The 23523-nt window shown below is 49.5% G+C and overlaps 1 protein-coding gene across 1 annotated transcript; it reads right to left on the reverse strand.

The window, feature by feature from the left end:
- Positions 1 to 924: 924 nt before the first annotated feature.
- On the reverse strand, positions 925 to 22671 carry LOC144153452 (uncharacterized). Its single transcript, XM_077685095.1, has 10 exons — positions 22444 to 22671; positions 21053 to 21254; positions 15985 to 16094; positions 14545 to 14747; positions 6816 to 6984; positions 5668 to 5943; positions 4771 to 4915; positions 2401 to 2658; positions 1921 to 2032; positions 925 to 1131 (listed from the first exon to the last, which is right to left on the reverse strand). Exons 1-10 carry the CDS (start codon positions 22669 to 22671, stop codon positions 1005 to 1007), a joined length of 1830 nt encoding a protein of 609 aa, XP_077541221.1. The 3' UTR covers positions 925 to 1004.
- Positions 22672 to 23523: the final 852 nt, after the last annotated feature.

The following is a 23523-nucleotide window of genomic DNA, read 5'->3' on the forward strand; positions in this document are numbered from 1 at the left end:
CACGCGCCCTGTGTCCAGAGATCAAAGATTTCCGGTCGGCCAACCGGTTACAAGGGGAAGTGCAGTAGTTTTCTCACAGAACGCCATGGGTTCCACTAAGCAATTTTTCGCTCTAAAATACTCAATGCAGGGGTTTCCGGCCATGCCTGCTGCACGGCGGTGATAGAGCTGGTGGGGGTGCATCGCGTTTTGTAAACGACATAGTCCACGCGTGACTATTTTTTTGACACCGAAGCTGATTATCAAATCAAAATTTTTCCTGTGCGCAGATAAAAGTCCAAGAAAATACCGGGAGCATGCAGGTGAGCACGTTCGTCGCTGCGACCACCCAGCAGTTAAAAAAACGAAAAAATGTCCAGCGCTCGTGCGTTCGTTCCTCGCGGCGACCGGTCAGCGTATCTAGCGCACGTTTGTCAACCGAAGCATTCTGAGGTAGGTTAATCAAAATTGCCAAAAAAAAAAGAAACCTTCAGCGTTCACCGTAATCGTACCAATACTTCCACGAAATGGGAAAGACACGTCCTAGCTCACGCCCCTCCAAGGAGATGGGCAATGAATAGCACTAAAAAAATGAAAGAAGTTCACACTTATGGCCACAGTGATGGAGTAACGGTCGTTTCGGCAGCGGAGAAGGAAATCGGCTGCTGTCGTACACTAAAACCGTCGTGATGGTTGCGAAGGTTGCGTACAGCTCCGCTACCTTCAAGTCTCAGGTGTGAGTGTTAGTTCCCTTCATTTTTTCATAGCTGCTGAAAGTGCTTGCCCATACATCACCGGTCAGACAAGTATCGGACATTTGGTGATCAGCAATTTAAGTTGAAAAACAAATGCTCTTTTTATTAAAATCCATAGTGAAGATTTTACAAGGTTCGTAAAAATGGTTATTCCGTTGCTTTTCATATCGAGAAGCTTTTGAACGGGCTGACACTTTGCGAATTTATACTGTCTTTTGAAAACGCTATTGTAGTTCCTTCGGGAACAGATCCAGCGGCCACCCGAGGGAGTCAGCGGACCTCTTGAGCAGACGCAGTTCTGACGGGAGCCAAACCACTCGCACTACCATCGAAGGGCGATTGCGTGCGGGAAGTTGACTGGGAATCCAATATGGAGGCACAATACCTGCCAGGTTGCCTGCGTAATAAGGGAAAGAATTAAACATTGTTTCGAAATGTCGTTTTCTGTATGCATTGCCAGTTCTATCATAATTGCAGCGGTAATGACAGCGTTGCAGTACAAACTAAACAAGTGCCTTTTTCACGATGTCCCCTATTACCTCATTCCCTTATTTGAGAGGGACAAACCCATCCCTTGGGAGACGCTTACGTAGTGCAATTGATTACAACGACAGGCACATCGCTCAGCAGTGCTGCGTAAGGGCAACGAGCTGTGCTACCTTTGGAGATCTTTCGGGCTGACACTGCCGGCGAGAGAGATTGTGCAATATTCAATCAGTTCAGCACGTATTTTTATTACGGCGAAGATGGCTGCGGCTAGGATCTAACCGATCATCTCGAGTGATCGGCCGATTGTAGACAAACAAGCAGGTGTAAAGTGTTAACCCGAGCCTTTCTTTTACTTTTACCATGAACGTAGGAAACTCTTACTCCCCACCTTCGAGGCCACCCTCGCTCTTAGCAAGACGGAGCTCTTCACTGTTAATTAAAAATCTCCCTTTGTCTGAATATGTAACTCTTTCGATGCATTATGCCCAATAACAGCGAAAAAACGCGACACAAGAGAAGACAACACATTTGCGGCACTGTGTATGTGCCCACTTTGTTTCTTGTGCAGTGACTTTTTTGTGCTCAAGCAGAGTCACTATGGAGTTAAGTTGCAATCTAAACACGCATGCCACTCTTCAGCAGTTTTAGAGGAGAAGGCATGTGGGTGTACGTGCAAATACGCTTTTTGCGTCCTTGCCTGTATACGGGATCCTGACGGAGTGCAGCCCTCCGCACATTCCCGGTTTCCGTGTGTGGCAGATACTCGGGAAAATACACGGCACCCAGTTGCTTGTGCACGGGGAGCACGCCTGCGCACAGTGAGCGATGGTAGAAGAAAACTGTTAGCCCCTTTCTGGAGGACACTGCTCTAACCATAACTAAAAGAGTGGCATGAACAGTAGAGCTCAGTTTGACGGCAGCCGCCTGTGTTGGCCGGTGCTTTTCTACTCTTCCACATTTCATGCCTTCATAGAAACACTGAATAAACATTGCCAAAGTGGGACATAACGACTATGGCATGATTGCTAACCTACTTTTCAGTGACCTATACCAAAACAATGGCTCCCAGAGCCTCTTTTCACTACGAAGCGCGGCTTTGGGAATTAAAGGCCTAAAAACGAAACGAAGTAGGCACTGCACTCTTGACACCACTGCCGTGAACGTAGTATGCGCGCACCGGTGAGCGCGTTCTTGATGTCGTCTTCGGTCACCGTGCCCTTGCACTCATCGCTGACGACGACGAAGGCGGTGGGCACCTCCCCGTGCTCCGGGTGCGGGAGGCCCACCACTGCTACCTCGCAGACCTTGGGGCACTTGTGGAGCACGGTCTGCTCCAGCTCCTCGGGCTCGACCTGACGGCCCATGCAGTGGATGAGCTCTCTGAGCTGCTCCACGAAGTGCACACGGCCAGACTCGTCGAAGTACGCAGCGTCGCCTGCGGGAGACAAGTTACAGCGAAATCATCGGTTTTTATAGGAGCGCCATCACGGCAATTCTAGCGCGTCTCTCCACCTCTGAGGGAATGGGCGATCTTCCTTCACTTGATCACAGAGAAGAAGGTTGGGATACGCGTTTTCGGCTCCTGCTTGTTTAGTATCAGTTCCTACAGGGCACCGGACCCTTCTCGTTTGAAGCTAATCTTGGACGTCTACTGCATGGCATGTTTCTTTTGTTCATCAGGGGGAAAAGTTGTTCACGAGTTCAAACAAGATTTTAAGCTGAATTTTTAAGGAGTAAGAGGAGAAGATAGATAGAAGCAACTTTATTTAGTCACCTGCAGAGCGACATCACCATTAAATGGCGCCGCGACGCGGGCCCTTACGTCTTCTCAGCGGGTGGTCTTTACTCCACTACGGCGCGTGCTACTCCCGCGTTCGGTCGCCCTTGGGGGCAACGTCCCGGCGGTTTCGCTCGGCCTTTGTATTTCAAGAGCCGCTGAGGCCTGCTGGATGGCCCAGGTTTGGGTTTCTTGGTCATAGTACTTCGCCGCAGCTGCGAGCCGTGGCGGAATTGTACTTGCCGACGCTTCGTTGGGGAACTTGGTGCAGTCAGTAAGAGGAGAAACACTGTACGGATAGCGGAAATTGTGAACGCACGATGAGCATTTGTTAAGAGCGCTGATATCTTAATGAATGCTTTTGCCGCAGTAGCGTTGTCACAACCACTGGCAGAGACATAAGTTTAGGAAACAGATGCAAAGAGGCGCATGCAAGAAGCTACTAGATATAGGCCAACCACACGGGTGTCGGTTTCAGCATATTCGGTTTAAACAAAACTGTAATCAGACTGATAGCCACGTTATCCGAAGACGAACTTTCAACATTAAGGTGAACGTCGTCCGAACAGCGTGGGTGAAAAAACGTGGCACCAGGCTACAGTCTTTAGAGCTTCAATCGTAAACCACATTTGTGTGACATAAACACGTTCAATTTCGTTCTAGAAAACATGCGAAAGCTACTCGGAGTGTTGTACATCTCTTAGAGAAAAAGTCACGCCAGTGTAATCAGGGTTCAAAATCTATGGTAATAGCGAAGTACCGAAATACGCAGACACGCGGTGCGCTAACATAGCGCGCAATACATATTTCACCCACACGAGCCCAACACAACCACGGCCTCGACTTTACCGGTGGTGTAGCGTTGTAGCCACGAAGACGCTTGCATTGGGTGCCCGCTAGTAGTAACAAGACCGTAGCAGCAAACAATAAATGACGCCCACAAGCTGCCAAAGCCATATGCTGCCGCAGTCGTTACATTTTCTTGGACAGCGTTCTTCCGTTACAGAAGAGGGGAGCGCCAAATCACGCGTCCCTTACCACGACACCCTGCCTCACACATCCTGACAACCCAGGCTAAGACATGACCCGCCTTCAGCGCCGAAAACGAACTCCGCAGTGCTCAAGCACGTGACAATGGGGCGATTTCTTCTGTTACGCCAGAAGCGCCGACGCAACCGCATTGTAAACAAATGCATGATTTATACTCAGACAGGGAAGTCGACGTGGCCGACACCAGGGTGCATTACATTCTCTTTATCACGGGTAATCTTTATCTGCACACGTGCTTGCTTTCGAACAAAGAATACCGACATCTGATCCGCCTGCGGGCAGGGGTAGCGAATAGCCAGACTGCAGTTTTCATATCAATAGTGCCGTTACACCACGGAGTTCATGTTGCAAATTGATTTGTTGTGGCGTGCATAATACCACCCCTATTTCCTTTGGAAATTAGAGCCAAAGAGAGTGTTTTGTATACGGAACGTGTGTCGCGTATCGCGCCCGTTTTGCGTGAGGTGTGTCGCATGCTCCAATGTCGCTACTTTAACTCAAGGTGCTGGAAACTTGGGAGTCGGCTTATTTCGGGCGTTGTAGCACAGTTTCGCAGTTGTCTATGCAGTATTTTACTACCACACCTCCATTTTAATTCCCTTGCGTAAGTGCAACTTCGCTCGTTTCCCTGAAAACAGAACACTTAAGAAAAAATATTTAAGCTGAAAACAGAGCGTTCACTGAAGTCTGCTGACACAAGCACCACTGCGGGCTACTAACCCGTCCGGCACCAGCCCTCAGAGTCGAGGGTCTCTGCCGTATCCAGGGGCCGCTTGTAGTAGCCGCGCATTGTCGACGGAGTGCGGAATGCGATCTCGCCCTGCTCCATCGGTCCCACAGCTTTGCCACTCTTCACATTCAGGAACTGTGCGAATAAAACGAATGCTTGATGACAAATAAGCGATAGTCAGTCGCTGTGCTAACAGCAAGAACAAGGTGCTTTTCCTTACAACCGAACAGGTTTCCTGATAATAATTCCAGTTTAGCCAGTGGGATACTACTTCTGTACTGTGCAGTGAAGCCATCGCAGCTCTTTAAAATATAGTATTTTGAAAGAATGCGTATGCTCTCGAGAAACGAAATATGATTCTGTGCACCTAAGCTAACCACGTATAGAGTATAGTGGCGAATCGAAGGAGGGGATTGGGTCTAAGTCACGAAGATAGCTCATGATGATACCGTCGAGTTACCACCGTGTACGCTTGCCGAATGAATGTGGCTGACAAGTTCAACTAAAACGTGTGTGATAAAGACATAGTTTTTTCTGCTTTACTGCCGAAACGGCATACCACTCACAAACGTGACAGGAAAGCAGCCATCTCTGCCCTCCTGCTCCAATACCAAGATCGCAGGTGCTTTTGATTTTTGGGGGGTCGCCAGCACAACGCCCCTTCCGCCTTCCAAAGGGCATGTTTCTTTAATGTAATCTTTTAAAGTAAGCGATTGCGCTGTCACGTCCCAGAGGCGGTCAGCCCAGGGCCTTCTTAGTCACGCGGCTCAATAGTTTGTAAACAACGTTTAGTTCATTTGTGACTCAGGCAATAGCTACTTTTTAATGGGCAAACAACAGCGCGGTACCGGTACGATAATTCCAGTAATAAAAACAGACGCGGTCACCTTTAGCTCGACGTTTGGAGTGGGGAAGCCGAGGTCGGTGTGGTTCAGCTCGGACTGCGGGGGAGCGGCGAGCAGGCCACAACACTCGCTGAGGGAATACATGCTGCGGAAGCTGCGCAGGTTGGGGAATGCTATCTTCGCATCGTTGGCCAGCTCCTCCGTTACCCGGCCACCGCCCACGCACACCTTGCGCACGTGTGGCAGGCGGATGTTCGCAAGCTTCATCTCACGCACCAGGTAGTGCAGTCGCATCGGGAAGCTGAACAGAGACGATACCTGCAAATTCAGACACATAGGCATGGGATAATGGAAGATCCGCCCTTCGAAAGCTTTCGCCGATGCCGAAAAAACAATACGACTTGGTCTGGCTGGTGGAAAAAGAGTATAAGAATACAGTACTTATAACTTTGTACTTGTTTAAGGTGTTTTTGTCTATATATAATGGAGATCTATATATTGTGGGGACTATTGTACTTTCGTTATTTGTTTCCAAAAAGGATTAACCGAATTCTAACCACATAGATTTTACGTTAGTGCAATTGAAGAAAATGTCCTTGCTACAAATGTATTAATGCTTATCAAGCATGAATATTGCAGAGCCGCAATAGCAACTGTTTTCGTGGAAGCTAAATTCACCATTATATCGGGGGATACCATACAAATTTGCATCGGTGGGAATTACCCATGTTTCTGAAGAACACACGACCGAAAAACAATGATCTACAGTTGTAAAGAAGTCGATGATGTCTTGAAAATGTTTTGAGAGACTGCGGGCATTAAACTGAATGAAAGACATAGGTGTGGCTCGGGTTTCGTTAAGCAGAGATTTAATCTCATCGGGGCAGTAACAGGACATTTTATGATCCGATCACAGAGCTGCAAGAGTACTCGGTTTAATGAATGACGCTCAACTCGCGGATTCTGGTGGTAACATGTCTCACATTCAAGCGTGACTGCTAATGTCCCGAGGCAGTGCCGTGGAAGTTGAACTACAATCGGTACGCTACGTGTCTTACCATCTCCATCCACCCCCCTCCCTCACACACACACAAATGCTTCACCATAAATACTTTGAAAGCCTCTGCACGTGGTTAGATGCGAGGAGAGCCACCAAGCTGCAAATATTTTTTGATGGACTGGCGACGAACCTCGTACTTGGAGCACACCTTCCGGAACTCGTGGAAGCTGAGTGTGGGCGAGGTGATCACGCACGTGGAACCGACGCACGCCGCGAGCATTGTGAAGAGGAAGCCAATCATGTTTGTGATGGGATTCCAGGCTAAAAATACGTCCGTGTCATCCGACGCCGTTACCGCCCTGCGAAAAGGAAAAGTAGTGAACTGTAACAGCATGTATAGGCAGGCAAAAAAAAAGTTTTCGGAGTTTTTTTCGTTCTTTTAATTTTCTGCTTTCTTGATGAGCGGCACTTGCGATTTTCTTAAAGATTTAAAAAAAGACTTAAAGACTTGCAGAGTTTGTTAAACTACTTGACCCGACAATTTTGGTCTGTCTGTCTGTCTGTCTGTCTGTCTGTCTGTCTGTCTGTCTGTCTGTACTTCCATTCAGCCTCTTTGCAAAATCTAGGCATTCTGAAACTGGAGGTTAAATAGGTAAACCATTTAGAAACCACTAAATTTGGTAGAATACTTTACTCTTGTCAACATTTTTGGCAAAAACTAAGGCTCTTTTCCCATTTGAGGGAAGACGCCAATACATAGCTGGTACTTGCAGTTTTCTCATAATTGAAAATAGGTGTGTGCTTGGCGTTTACAAATTACCAAACAGAAAATATCCTGCGAACTCATTCCAAGTCCAACAGCCAAGTCCGCAAGCTTCTAATAGACGGCAGGCGAGAGGTTGAACACCGGAATGTTGATATGAGAAGAACAAACGTCTACTGTGTTTACAGTGAGGGGCGCCAGACAGGAAGGGAATAGCGTGAGATTTGAATGGGTGAGAGCAGAAATGCATTTACGTGGCAAAAGCGGCATAGGACTATCCGCTTTCAACGACATTTGCAGCTAAGGAAGCAGACACGCGGACAATTTTATTTTTCCGTTGTAGCTTGACTACTGTTGGAAGTTATTATAGAATCTCCCGCACGTTTTTGAATCTGCCATGCGCTCGGAGCTCTGAAGTACTCTTGAGAGTACTCCCTCATTAGCAGTTAAAAAATAGGGTTTTATTCGCAGAGCCCACACCTGGGTGATTAGCGAAGGTAGGGGGATTGGGCGAGAAAGAAAGCCGCACGAGAAAAATTTCCGGTGTTCATAAGGGATGAGAACCGGCCAAGCTCGGTATAATAAAACACCGACTACCGCTAATTATTCGTGGGCGGCAAATGACGCAGGGATTACCTTTGAGCGTTTTTCGCGGCTGCTTTGCCCACACCGATTATTGATTTTGCAACGCTGTTTAATGGGTTCTGTCCAGCCTTAGCGACTACTTTTCACATCGACAAAGAGAATAAACATCTTTAATGTTGAGCGTAATGGTCCAAGATGGAGAGAGCACCGCTGGAGGAGGGGAAGGGGCGGGAGAGGGGCGTCCGCTATCCGGGATGCCCTGTGTCGCGGATAGCGACGCAAGAAGGGAGCCCGACAGACGGTCGCCCTTTCGCTGCGCTGATCAGGAACCAACTGCCATGAGCGCGATGCACGGGCTAGGCCTGTGACCCGTGCCGCTGTGAGCCACTTTATTATAGTCATCCACACCAGTGTTGTACGGAACGGCGTTACAAGGAACGGCGTTCTTGGAACTAGTTCCTTTTTGGAGGAACGGAGGAACGCCACCGTTCCATTAAGGGTCGGTGGAACTGTAACGGTAACTCGTTACGTTTTTGAAGGAACGGCAGGAACGGCGTTCCTGCCGTTACATCGCTAGGATTTGAATGTTTTTGATGCCAAAGCTCGAGTACAAAAATCCACAAAGAGCTACTGCGTTTCTCTTCCTATAAGATGGTCAGTTTGCCCGCCCTTCAGCCGTACGTGCTTCCTCGAAGGTCAAAGGCAGGGAATAACCACGCTGCAGGCCGCAGCTTGTGCTTGCTTTCATGCTGGTTGCTTACGCGGCGTTCGATGGGTGAATACGGTAGCCGGGAGAATGCTTTTCACCCTTCATCGTTTGTCTGGGGAGGCCAGAATGCGCGTCTGGCTGATAGAATTGTTGTCTGGCGGGGAGAGAATAGAGAGTTTTAGCAGTCCGTCCGTTCTGTCGCATGCGTTGTTACTGGGTTGACGGGGGCCCGGCTGGGCGATTGGGCATTCGTCGCGGTAGGGGGATTAGTTCCGTGGGCCTGCCTTCGCCATGTCTGTGCCTCCACACCCGTCCTACTCGACCTTCTTCGCGCTCAGGAGCAGACCGGTCGCGGTCAGCTCGGTAACAACGTAGCCAACGAAACGGACGGACTGCTAAACGAGATCCGGACATTTCGGTGTCGGAGATTTCGGTGTCGGACATTTCGGTCCGGGACGTTTCGGTGTGGACATTTCTGTGCACGGACATTTGGGTGCACGACGTCTTGGCCCCGACATTTTGAGTGAGGGGATGTTCCAGGCATTCTTTGAACATTTTAGCTTTAATATTGTTATTTCGTGACTTGATATGATTTTACGTTCGAGACTTGTGCTTGCGCCGCCGTTCGTGGAAACAAACGCTAAACCCTGGCGGAGCATTGCCACGTGAAACCCAATTTCTGTAGCAGATGGTAAAAATTAACTTTGATAATTTGGATCCATTCAACCATTTCTTGTTATTTTAACATTCATGTGAACAACCCTAATACTTTAAGTGTTACCAAAGCGCTTTCATTTCACTTCACCCAACGGTGCAAGACACTGCTTCTTTTAGTCTATTCCTCCGCCCCCCCCAGCAAATCCTCCGCGAAAAAACAACAGAAAAACGAAAAACGAGGTTGATTAGGCGCGTGTGCATTTCGTTTTAATTATTCTCTCAATCAATATCGCCTTCGTTGCATTCGATGTCAGTTCTACTTAAAACTAACAAACTAACGATCGCACTTACGGTGGCATTACTTAGGGGAGGGGAAAGCTGAGCCCCGCCGGCAATCATCCCCCTAAGTAGAGAGAGAGGGGTGTCACTTGTGCTTCACCATTGCGTCGACTGGACTTCGAAAACTTGAAGACGACTGTTGCCGCTCTCGTCACAATAGCCTATTCATTTTTTTTGCTCCTTATAATGGGAGGAAGCGATGTATACCTGGGCTGTCCATGATATGCGCGACTTGATGAGTTAATTCCCAAGGGGGTGACTGAAGGCGCAGAAAGAGCGATTCCTGGAGTGGGGGCGCCGTCGATATGACCGCGACGTGCGGAAGGGCGTAGCCAGCAAACGATAGTGGCCATTGTGTTCTCAGCGGCTTTTTGGGCAGGTTTTTGTGTCACATTATAGAGGTTTCGTGCGACAATGGTGAATGTAAAGCTCTTTCTCTGTTTTAAACGCGTAGTGTGCTATGTCATTGTTCTGAATGTATCACCCAATTCCTGCAAAACCCTCCACTAAGAGGCTAGCAGTATGTTCAAAATAAAAAAAAAATAAAAAAAATCACTGCGGTGACGCTTCGGAGACCGTGAACTCCACCACGCCAGTAGGATTTTCAGGGGAAACCGAAAATAATATGGCTGAAAAAAATCTGGTCGAGATTCGAGCGTACGGGCGGGAGGTGGGAGGGGGCGGGCGCTAGAACAAAGAATTAAAATGTGGTAAATGTAGGCTTGTAAACATTAAACGAAGGTTGGTTGTCCCGAACACAATGGGTGGAATTTGTATGCACAACCGGTACGTGCTTATTCAGCATTTAGGACATTAGAACCTGCGGCTGTTTTCCAAAAAGCCCGTTTTTCCTCCCCGGCAATATCCTAGACCAGTGTTCAGGAATTTATTTTAGCAAGGCAGCTCAGCCTACGTAATTCTCTTCATAATGTTCTCTTCATTCTGGGGGGGCTAGCTAATGTTTGTTACTTTTTGGATATTGAGAGTGTGCATGTAATTTATGTAATTTGAGGGTGTTTAATTAAAAAAAATACAGAAGAGGCGGTTGACCATCGTAAACAAGGGTAATTGTCTTGGCTAAAAAAGAGCGAATATAAGTTAACAACCTGTCATAAATGAAAAAAAAAAACGTGTGCTGAGAATTCAATCGGCAGCATATAACAGGTGTCCCCAGGAAGAGGTATTAAACAAAAATATATAAATGTAGAATTTCTAAAAATACCTGGCAAAGATCGAACACGGCATCAATCAAGAAAATAAATTCACTGCTCCAGATTGTTGTCCATAGCCTACGTTAGGCGGGAATAAAAATATAACGGCTGTCGCAAACAGGCAAGCACTGAATAATTTGGTCGCCGCAATGTCCGTACACCGAAATGTGCGTGCACCGAAACGCCCGTACACCGATATGTCCGTACACCGATATGTCCGTACACCGAAATTTCCGCACCGAAATATCCTGCACAGTAATGTCCTGGAGCCGTCTGGAGTTACCGGTGCTCCCTGAAAAAATTCGCCTAGGAGCGTTTCTTTTGATTATCTTTATCTCCAGATAATCTGCTGCCGGTGGTGTTAATATTCCTATAATATAACTAGTTCGATGTGAGTTTTAAATGTCTCACTTAATTTCGACCCAGGATTATCCCACACTATATTGTAATTTAAAAACCTAATTGTAACGTTAATGTAACGACACGTTCCAATTTTCGAAATGGAACATGAACGCGTTCCTTTCGCAATAACGGAACTTGTAACGGGAACTCGTTTCAAAATTGGCAAGGAACGAGGAACGAGCTTTCGTTCCTATTTTGGAGGAACGTGTACAACACTGATCCACACACACTCCCCCGCCGCCATGCTGCGCAGGCCCAGCACTATAAATACAAATGGGAGGCCACGGGGGGGTTACATATGCACGGCAAGTGCGTTGATCGAACCAGGTGGTTAGAGGCGGCACTACTTATACAAAGTTCAGGTGGAGCATGGCGACGGAAGTGTAGAAGCCACATCAAGAAGGAAAAGTATGGGTGCAGCTGGCACCAGCGTAAGTACATCGTCCCACACCCTCAGTCCACTAACAGATTGACGATGCTCAGGGGAAGGAAGCAGGTATAATATTCTTAATACCATAAAAATGTTCCAGTGTGACCATGCAGACAGACAGTTGCAATTCGGCCTGTTTATAGAGCTTTCACGCGGCCTGTTTCCAGAGCGCGTATGAAATGGTCGGATCCCACACTCTCCCAGGAGCTAGTAGCAGACTTCGTTCGCCTGGAGTGTCCGGTTCTTGATCTCGAAGATGAGGACCATGCAATCACATCAGCCACACACCGAGGTAGTCCCGCCAGAGTAATTTTGGACTCTTGGTCTAGCTTGCTCCTGCAAGCTTCCTTTACGGCTGCGGACTCCTCTTCACCATACTCATTGAACATCCTGACGTGGCTGATCGAGAGGATGCGCTGGTGAGCAAGCAGGTCATTGCTGGCATTAAGTTGATACCCGGTGCGTCGGTAGCCGTCCTGCTTTTTTTTCCGGTCCGCCGTAGCCACCAGGATCGTAGGGGAACCACTACCAACTGTGAGGGGAACTCGCCCTGCTCGGGCTGTCGCTTCAGAGTGACGAGCTCAGTCTTGTACCTGTGGCAGGCACGCGTGCTGGGCGGCATGGAATGTAGCTGCTTACACGTGGACTATTCGCCGTTGCACACATCGTGATCGCGAACTGCGCCCCCATGCCTCAGGAACGATGATCGTGGCAGCTGATGGTGTGGCTTCCAGGAGCTTCGCAGGTGGATACCAAGCGTGGCAGTTGAAGCTTCCCGGTTGCTGTCCACGAGCTCTCCGCAACCAGGGTCACCTGACGGTTTGTGCGATCCAAATTGGAAGGCCGGTGCGCCGATCAGAGTCCGGAATACCAGGAAGCGCTGACGCCAGCGGAGATGCCAAAAGAAAAGCCGACGCCAGAATTAAGCAACACGGCCACCGTCGTACAAGTGACAAGGACGCCCGCTTGCGACACTTAGCGACCACGTGCTCTCTCATCAAGGAACCCCCACGAGCGGCAGCGATGTCCGAAGGGTCGGAGAACATTACGCTGAACGGGTGCGCATCACAGTACATCGTGGTCATGGGGTCCTTGGAGAGGTCTGTTCCGTGGCAGTCCTGTACGACGACGCAGTTATGGCTGGGCGGGCTGGGTGGATTTAGTCGTCCATCGAGGGAATCCGATGCATTCCTCGCTGGTTGCTCTTGACATTCAGATTCTTCGGGATCTGTGAGGACGTTCGGACGCCGAGAAGCACATGGCTCACACGCAGCGGGAACGTTCTCCACCTTGTCAGCCTCCGCGGTTATCCTGCTATCACCGGAGGGCGCCACGGTCTTGCCGTGCCGGATGACGGCGAAGTAGTGGCTTGGCGCTCCGGTACTCCGAGCAGCAACTAGCGAAGCAACCGCGGAGGGTCTGGCGAAGTACACCTGCGTTCGGGTCTCGACTCCCCTTTTGTCGTACTCATAGCTTTCGAACAAAACGGCTTCCAGCTCGTCGACATCGATTAACTTATGGATGCACCTATCGAAGGACTTCTATTCCTCGCACCTGCTGTTTACGGCGCGCAGGTACGATCGGATATAGCCGGTAGATGTGAGCGGATCGTGCAGCAGCAAATGAATGGCAGCTACGCCCCTTTGGACGGCTACCCTCAGAATGTCATGGCGGCGGCGTAGCTCCTCCATGGCAGACGCCTTAAAAGCCGGCGACCGGGTGGTCTCGGCACGAGCGCGAGCGGCAGACAGTGTTCGACGCCGAGGCTCGCAGTATTGGGTAGCTTCCAGGGGAACCAAGGCCTAGCATCCTCGAAGGGTGCGCCACATCATGTCAAGTCTGCTCGTGGCCTCACTCTCCCGGGTTTAACGGCACCCTACTGTCGCGGATAGCGACGCAAGAAGAGAGCCCGACAGGCGGTCGCCCTTTCGCTGCGTTGATCGGGAACCAACTGCCAAGAGCGCGAGGCACGAGCTAGGCCCGTGCCCCGTGCCCGTGTGAGCCTCTTCTTTATTATCATCAAGACCCTGGTCCTTGCTGGCTGATCGTGCAAGGCATGAGCATGCGCTGCCTTGCATACTCATCAGCATGCGCTGGGCCGAGAGGTCCGATCTGGACAGCCGGTCTACCCACTTTTCGTGTGTGTGTGTGTGTGGGGGGGGGGGGCGGGGGGGGGTCTTCGTATCTTGGGTCTCTTCTTAGGAAAGGGCCCGGAAGGTGTGTACTCGTGCAGCGGCGTGTGGCGCCTCATTTTCGTCGAGAAACTCGTGTCCAGGGGCCCAAATGATATAGCTGCCGGGAAGCCTCGGGGTGGCACTAAGGATCTTGGGGGCGAAGTGTAAAATGCGACTGACCTGGGAGTTGCGGCATCATACTTGTGCGTCCGTAATGACTGTGATGTATTCGCTATTTGTTGTGTCTGCTACGGCGACATCGAGGCGACGAGCGAAGATGCCCGAGAGTTAAATTTCAGCGCGCAGTAAAGTTCCAAGTAGTAAAAATAAATCCAGACCCTCGCACTACGGCGCGCCTCATAGCACAGCTGCAGATTAAGCGCGTTATACCACATAATCGGAATGTAGATGCCGTTCACTAAATCCGATAGCAAAAGTAATCAGAAAGTTTACACCGGATAAATCGGGAACGCATACTTTCGAATTCTGAGGTGATGCCTGGCTGTTATTTGGCAATTATTATGTTTCGTGTGAATCACGACACACTGCGCTCGCTGATCGATATATCGTTCTTGACGATGTTAGTGCTTACTCTAGTCTTTTTCACAAAGGCTGCAGTAGAGAAGTGCGTACATATACCAAAACTCACTGGTTCTGCAGAAGGTTGGCGACGAAAGAGTAATGTGTGATCTCAACGCCTCTGGAAGACCCCGTTGTCCCGGCCGTGTAGGCGATGGCTGCGATCGTGTTCCGAGGATCGGACACGGGAACCTCGACGAATGCGTCTCGGCTCAGAAGCTCAAATCCAGCGACGGAGGTGAACCCGGACGCCTCACCCAGCACGAACCGGTTCTGCACAGGAAGGACGCAAGTTATATGCTTTTAAGTAAGAACAGAGAAAAGACGTTCTCGGAATCGAGAAAGCCAATGCGCCCCTGGACAGACGAACCTCCCCCACAATGTTGCTAAATAAAGCTTTTGAAGCAAAACTTTCTAGCTGCACCTGCCAACGGTTCTTTAGTGGCGTGCGGGACAACAAACTGCCAAGGCGACGGAGGTGGTTACGAAAGGAGAGAGGGCGGGCAGAGAGTTTCACTCACGAAGCACGCTAGAGATGGCGCGGCGAATTTACCCAGTGTTCCCCGCGCGGGACTGCTGCCGCCGCCGGGTGCGTCGGCGGTACGGCTTTGTCGTCTGCTTTAGCGGCGGTTGGTTTGGACTGTTTTCGGGCAGCTTCGCCTCCATTGCGCGGTGCCGTCACACGGCTTGATCAACTTGTTCGACAGCACCTCCATGGTAACCCGCACCCGAAGGAATTAGGTGGTCGTACGGCAAACATGAGTTAAGGGTTGGTTTACAGAGTGGGAAAACAAATTGTACAAACCGCATACAAACACGTGGCAGCTAGAGAAACTCTACCTTTTGCGCACAGCTTGCCACAAATGGGAATCTGTTTTCTAAATTGGTGATTACCAGTTCGGTTGCGTTTTAAAAGGTATTACAAAAGCCAAAAGTAGCAACTGGTTCTGATAAATAGCGATTATAAAAGTTCCCTCAGCGTTCTCGAAATTCTCAAATTTACTATAACACTAGTTTAAACCGGTATAAATGGGAAGCACTCAGCTCACATGCCGAATAGTTTCGGTGTCAGCGCCTGTGTCACGCGGTGGTGTAGCCCCAAGCTAGCACATCAGGATGGCTAGGTTCCACTGTCTAACCCTTCGAAAGACGCTCCTCTCCGTTTTCTTTCGCCAAAGTCACGGCCAGGCTACAGCAGCGGCGTCCGCCCCTCTAACCCGGCCATGTCCGAAACTGCTGCTGCGATTGGGACGCCGCTCCCGCGAATTCCAGGTAATGGCTGGCACAACCTCTGGTTTCCCTGTAAAGGCACGTGTGGAAATTCAAGTGACACCGCATGGGCAATTGTTATTAGTGTCACTTAAAGCGTTGCTTTCCAACCACCTTCACAGTGTCGATTGGAGCCATTTTTTTTTCTCACTGTTCCCCAAGCACTTGTGCTCACGGTCATAAGAATATTTCGAAAGCTTTTTCTTACTATAGAGAAATGGGCTAATTGTTCATTTCTTACCTTCTCGGGAATTTTTAACACGTCGCACACGTCTCGAACTTTCCGGACACATCCAGAGTCAGTGACGATATGCGTCGCATCACCATCGTCCATGCGGTAGAGAAGCTCGTCTGCGACAGGGCCCAGTAAGGCATATACGGTTATCTAGCTACTGCAACGTTAAAATATCGCCGTCGGCTCAGAGACGGCATGAAATTTCCTTGAATTCGAATAAATCAACAAACTGATAGCATAGCTTTAGTGATACACACACCATGAATTGCCCTGCCCAACATGTGCTTTGCTAAGACCTAGGAGCTTATATACTTTACCAACCAGAGAAGGACGTGCAGACAGAATATTCTGCTCAATTGTGGCGTGCCATCAAAAACAAGTAAAGACTTCTGTGTCTAGTGTACACAAAAATGAAGGATGATCACACCAACGCGGAAGACTAGAAGGTTGCGAAGCTGTACGCAACGTTCACGAACATCACGACGGTTAACGTCCACGATTGCCGCCGATTTTCTTCGCTGCCCATACGACCTTCACTACATCCTTGTTTCTATAAGTGTGACCTTCCTTCATTTGTTGGGAAGTGATAATCATTGAACATCACCTTAGAAAGGCGTACGCTATGACGTACCTTTCTCGTTCCGAGCAAGTGTTGCCACGATTACCGCGAATGCAAAGTTTCTTGGGCCAACCTTGGCTAATCTCCCTAAGTGGATATGCTTGGCTTGACAAACGTGCGCTCGGCATTTTCTTGGTTTTTAATTACCGTGTGATGGCTGCAATATTAGCCAATATCCCTGAATGGGTGTACCTGGGATGCTCTGCGGTAGCCGCGAGACACGGACCCAGGAGCGCTCAGAATTTCCTTGTTATTTCACCGCCGGGCAGTCGCCGAGAGGCACACGTTGACGTGCGCTCGGCATTTTCTTGGTACTTTTTTACTGCGGACCAAAGCCTAAAAATTTGCTAAGCAGCTTCGCTCTTAGTGTAGTTTTGCATGACCTGGACGGCTAGACATTGATTGATTGATTGGGGGGTTTAACGCGCCGACGCAACGCAGGCGATGAGGCGCGCCGTAGTGGAGGGCTCCGGATTAATTTTGACCACCTGGGGATCTTTAACGTGCGCCGAAATCTCGTACACACGGGCGTTTTTGCTTTTCGCCTCCATCAGAAAAGCGGCCGCCGCGGCCGGGAATCGAACCCGCGACCTGGACGGCTAGACAGGAACCAGACAGACTTTTGCTAGTATTCAACCCTGCTACCACTGAAAGCAAAGGTGCACGTTCACGGCTCACATGTAGACGCCATGTCTTCGATCATAACACCGTGACAGCCCGCACGCGCATGACTCGCGTGTTCAAGCGCTCCGTCGTCGTCTTCGGTGGGACCACCATGACACACAGGAGGACGCTACAGGGCCCCCTCTAAGTAGAGAGCGCTGAGAGTGGGTCGCTGGCGTACAAAGAAGAGGAATAAACATCCTTATGATTGGCAAAATTTGAAGCGATTCTTGAGAAAATGGAGCCTTCAGTGCAGGGCTCCATGCATGTGCCTTGCGAGCTGCTACAGCCCGCCACACCAGCAGAATCTGCCCGGACAGGCATGAGCGCACGAATCCCACATAGCTAGAAGGCGTGGTGGGATGGGGAGCCCTTGCACCGGCACAAATAACGGTGGAATCAGAGTAGAAACATGCACGCTTGAGCCGGTCAAAGGAGACCGTATCTTCGGGGCCCTTGTGTTAGCGGCCGGCAGGATTTGGGTTTACGCTTGTGCATCCCGACCGGACCGTTGCAAGGGGGCCTCAAAGAAGGGCGCACGTTGACACACAGGAGCACTCTCCAGCAGTGTTTCTTTGTGGAAAAAACGTATGCCCTGAGTCGCTCTACAGTAAACTAGCACAATAAATATTTTAGAGGAGCACTGTAGGACAGACGCGTTTGGAAGCAGACGGCTTGCCAATTCCCAGCAACCAAACGGCGTGCCTGAACTGGAAATACAATAGCTATGTTCAGCAAATTGTCTGCCACGCTTGTATCAGCACACTTTACCTTGAATGTGCTATTTCAATGAAATAGCTTCATAAGTAGCGTACAGAGCGTTTCATTTTTAAGTGAGAGGGACCCGAAAAAAATGAAATATGGAACCTTGAAAGACAGCACGTGATGCGAACGACGTCTGATGCAAACAATCTTTTGTATATCGTCGGAACTGTCTACAATTGGGGGTTTTACAAGCCTTTGGAAGTTTCATTTTTTCCGAGGTAAGAGGGCGCTGGGGGAATTAATGCGTGTTATTATGCCCGTGACTTGCTTGATTAAAGGTCGAAATTTCTGTCTCAGGAAACAGTAAAAATCTAGCCATAAGTGCTAATATCTAAGATCATAGCTTGTAAAACCTTGTGCCGCATACGTTTTCTTGATAACGGCGGAATACGAATGCCACGGACGCTCGTTTGGACGCCGTGAAATTTTAGGGCGCTGCCCACTGATCTCCAGTGGCGCTGCCCTTTGGCGCTGTCTTATGGCAGTGAGATGGTTGAATGGCGCCCCCTGTCTCTGACATCAGCTTAGGGACTCGCGGCGCTGTCGTCTGCTACACTCCGCCAATGAGGAGCAGCAGCGCCCGTGCCCGGAATCGCGGGCTTTGATGTTTTAGCGTATTAAAAAGCGGATTTCCAGTAATGCATTTATTTTTGCCACCTCCTGGGAACTCTGAATAAGTTCAAGCTGGATCCCTCACAATTTCGCGACACACGAGGAGAGAGAGCAACTTTCTTCAGAGCATCGGTGAGGCGATCGTCTTTAACTCGTCCTTTCTAGCTTATCTCCGAAGTTCAGCGCTCAGAGATTCTCGATAAGTATTCAAAATGCGCAGGCTTCCCTAAAGGAGCTTTGAGATGCTCTTATGAAGGCTCAACGGTCGAATGTACGCAATAAGCAGCGGTCCCCTACACGCCGATCGCACGGCAGGAAATAAAGTGGCTGTGTTCTATTTCCTTCAATGTTGTTGGTTTGTATCAGATGAATTTTTTTCGGTGCCCAACGCTTCTATTTTTCTGCACCTCAACAAACGTCTTATTAGGAAGTTTTGGGAGATTTTGAAGGCTCACAAAGTTTGTGTGAATGTTTTCCTCAGGCTGTAGGGATACACACCGTTCTTCACAAATTGGCTTTCGCTACGCAGCTGCGTGCAAGAAGGTGCATATCCGCAGCGGGCGTTGTTTGTTCACATGCAGATACAATGAGAAAGTATAATTGTGCTACTCCATAGCGAAACGGCGCAGACAACGTTGTCCCGAGTACTCGAAGGCGGCTTTTGTGCCTCGAATTTTTATACTAACCATCGTTATCATAACGAACTGACTCTCAACCCGAACAGTTATGGCATGGTTACGGTGTTTACGGCTTCATATACTCGCCCACAAACGCAATAAATAGTGTACGTGCCGGTTTCCAGTATAACAAGAATCTAAACCGATGGATATGTCCAAGCAGTTCTTAATTGTTTTCCAACACTTCCAGGCGTAAAGAACAAGTCCTGGCCTACTCTGGATAGCGTGCTATGAATTGAAGAAAATTACTCTTCCTCTCTTGTGCTGGACTGAGGACCCCAACCACAGACCATGTAGCGAGATTTCACTGTTAAAAAAGTTTTCTCCTCCTCCTCTTAAGAGCAGTTTTACTGTGCGATCTGAATATTCAAAAGATATGGCTCTGGAAAGTGTACCAAAATATCCCTGCAGGTCTGAACAAGCATAGTGTTACTGTATGTTTACCGTAGACATGAGTAGTTTTGCTCAATAAACCTCCATACTGATTAGAAGTCTGGTATGAAGTCAGCCCGCGCCTATACACGCAGCAGGTTATTTGGATATCAACCTGCCGTGTCTGCGGAACATAATGCGTGTCGGCATACTTTCAAGGAGTGACAACATAATGTGATGTGATACAATTAATACTTTCGAGCTTTCGGTAAGGTTGCGAAAACTGTTTTACTTTACATACGAATAAATGGCTTCTTCCAAAGCCGAGAGCCCCGAATGGGTAGAATTTGTTTTGGTCTTGCATGTTAGCTATTGCCGGTTACTAGCAGTTGGCTGTTCCTTTTGTTACAACGATTGTTGAATACAAAAGCTGACGCCTAGCTCTGACTCTTCGCGCTCCGCACATGACCGGCTTCGGAAGGGATGGGGCGACGGCGGCAATGTTTCTTCCGCAGCGGTATCTAAAACTGTACTTCAAATTACGCCTTGAGCTAGCGTGGGCGATTTTATGTCTATTGTTATGATAAAAAATTGCGCACACGCAAAGTGTGTTGCGGACAACCATCAGACGTCAACCGAGCGCGAAGAAACAGCAGGGAGGGCGAGCCCGAGTGAAGCAGACGACAAATGCGAGAATCTCTAAGTCGACGTCACGGAGTCATGCTTCGCAGCGCCGCCCGTGGTCGCCCTCACCGCCAATGGGCTGAGCCGCGTTGCCGGCGTAACCAACGAACGATGGCAAGACCGACGAGTGAAAGAAAAAGCGAACAATGACAGAAAGCAAAGGATGAGAGTGTCGCGCAATTGGGAGGGGAGGGCTGTTTGCCGTGGCGGCGCGAGCCAGCCCTCTCCGAAAAGGTGCGGTGGGGGACGGGAGGGGGCAGTATGCAGTGTCCGCACGAGGCGCTCGATGGTGCGACGCTTTGCGTCGGCTCAATACGTGGGTCGTGGTCCCTTTCCGAAACGCACTTCGCGCCGCAGACGTGGGGGATCATCATCGCTGCCGTCGAGAGAGCCCACGAGTGAGTGCTGCCTCAGCGCACTGCTGTTGCATTCAAATATCGCATTAGGGAGTATTGTAATCGCCAGCGAATTTTTTTGCTCAGTTTATGGATCTTGCAGACGCATAGTGGGTTTCACCTGCACGTTACTTGATAAAGGACAGCCTGGCAGTCGTGAAGAAACCCATGAAAATAACTTAGCAGAAGAGTACAGCCCTTGTTTGTTCTTGTCTAGTCAAAATATCGCCTGGATTTTTTTCTTTCCAGAGCCACGTAACAACTTATCGGGCAACGTGCGTGCTTACGGTGCTTGTGGGTGGTGTTGGAAAGTATGACTGTGGCTCCGGCGAAGATCATGCCGAACACGATGACGAAATTCTCAACGGTATTGCGCAGATGGACGCAGACGTGGTCGCCCGGTCTGATGCCCAACTCCTGGAAGCCACCTGCGTGGCACTCGATCATTCTCAGTAGCGCCTGGCGGGTCAGGCTTTGGGTGCAGTCCACCTGCACAAACCAGCAAAAGACGAACCATTTTAATCAAATTGGATTCGACTGGACAAACTTTAATAATGCCTGCAGTACGGGCGTAAATGCATAAATGCAGTTCGGGCGTAAATGCCGTAAGTGTCGGAAATGCAGTACGGGCGTAAATACAGTACGAGCGTAAAGGCCGCGAAATATATACGAGTGTACGGCGCGGGCGTAAACTTAGTACTACGTCGTCTTCGGAGCAGACGCCCGGCATGGATCGCCGGATTCCGCTTTTCGTCATGGCTTCCAGTCAGGGCGATATGCTTTCCGACATTGCTTCGCTTGGGATCTTGGTACAGTCCCACAGCATGCGCGCGAAGGTGGCCGTCTCTCGGCGGAACGCTGCACACTTGTCACTCGAGTGTGTATCGGGGTATGCCTTGTTGAGTAATGCTGGACTGGGTAGGGTGCCCGTCGGCAGGTGTCCGAACAAAGCAGCCTGGGCTCTGTCCGCCCTTTACAGTGTGGTAGGAGAAGCCTGCGGCTCAGTCTTAAGGACTTCATCATCTCGTTGGTTCATGCGGTTTTCGATGCTGAACTACAGCAGTCCACGGCCGCCGCGGTAGTGTTTGGTGCGTGCCCGCACTGGGGCGTGTGCCGTCCCGTTCCGGTTCTTGTTTCACTCAGACACCTCTCGTGCTTGCGGCGGAAACCCCTTAATGCGGACGTACTTGTCCACTTTTGCTTCATGTAGTATGCGGATCGCCGGCGGCGCGCTCCTCCTTCTGCCAAAGTTCCTTACGTATTGTGTCGAGTCGCTTAGGACGGTCTGGCAGTGCACAAGGCTTCTGTGCGCGCATTTCAGATAAAGAACACTTCACTTTTTTAAAAAGCGAACACTTCACGCATTTTAAAGAACTCACCCGTAAATAGGAGTTGTTTCATAAATGTTTTCCGACAGAGAACTTCAATATATTTCCCCTAACAGTTCCATCGGAGCCACCTAACCTCCTAAACGATCGGTGCCTACTGAACAAATGTGTTGAATTACTGACTAGGCAAGCAAGCTCAAGCGCCGTTACTTGCATGATTATCATTAAAGGTCATCGTGAAAAACACCCGGCACAAAAAGAATGATAAGTATACCAGACTGCACTGCACTCGCAACTAATTTGTTTTGGAAAGAAACGCTGCCTCAATAGATAAATGAGTCGTTACTTACCACTGCAATTTTTGATCCTGGCTGGTTGAGGAATCTCTTCACGGCTGTGTAAATAGAGCAGACGGGAATCTCGACAGGCGGGTAGGGGGAGAACAGAATGTTGTTCTCGATGCGAGGCTTGAACGAGTCACCACCTGCGTATGGTTGAAGCCTTGATGGATACGCACGAATACTGCGCTCCAGTGTGGGTGACACTATGAGCCCGTATTTGAACTCTTCACGGAGCATCGCCGGTTCGAACTGTTATCAGACGGAGTGAAAGTCCGGATTCAAAATGTGCAATTTTGTCGTCACAAAGCAGGGTCCAACTTTTTTGTCCCCTTTATATCTTCAATGTACCCCGATATTGCTAAAACAGAAAACAAAATTCAAAATGGATGAATAAATCAATAAATTTATTTCACAAGGATGGCGCTATGGCCTAAGAGGGAAAGGGGTGGGGAAAAGAAAGAAATATAGTCCACAATCTTAGGTCCTTCCAAAGACGCTGGGGCAACGAAGACACAGGTTCCTGGTGCGCCTTGGATGCCGCAGCTGATGCGAAGTCGGCCCGCTCCCGCCCAGGCTTGTTAGGCATTGTTGGCAATGCCGCGTCCCCTGGCTCGTTCCTTGAAGCTCACGTGCTCCTACCCCCTCCTGGTTTCTTGCCTTCCCCTTCTCTTTGTGCGCTCCGCTTTAAACCCTTCTGGGCTAGATCACGGCGTACTCTCATTGGTTCCTTGCCTGTTCGTGTCCATATCTGGTGATCACGCTACTGTTCTCCTACGCGTCGTTCTCTGATTGGCTGGCGAGTGCACTGCCATATTTGACCATGATGCCTCGGGGTTTTGGCGCGCCGTTCGTTTATTGGTGCGCTCCTGGCCCACACTTCAAATGGCCGTTTCTTTTTTCCCTTTTGTTTCCCTTTTCTGGGGATTTTGATACCTCCCCTCTCCGGGGATGCCCTTGACACATGACAACGACAGTAGATCGTCAGTGGTCGGTGATTCGTTGTGACATTGATGGCAGGGCAGCCTGCCAGGCGGATTTTTCACGTTTGTGTATTGCCTGTAGTGCGTCCAACGTACCACTATATTGTCA

This window comes from Haemaphysalis longicornis, unplaced genomic scaffold (genome assembly GCF_048455015.1).
Source record: "Haemaphysalis longicornis isolate Haplotype H1 unplaced genomic scaffold, Haemaphysalis longicornis Haplotype H1 scaffold_9, whole genome shotgun sequence".
Lineage (NCBI taxonomy): Eukaryota > Metazoa > Arthropoda > Arachnida > Ixodida > Ixodidae > Haemaphysalis > Haemaphysalis longicornis.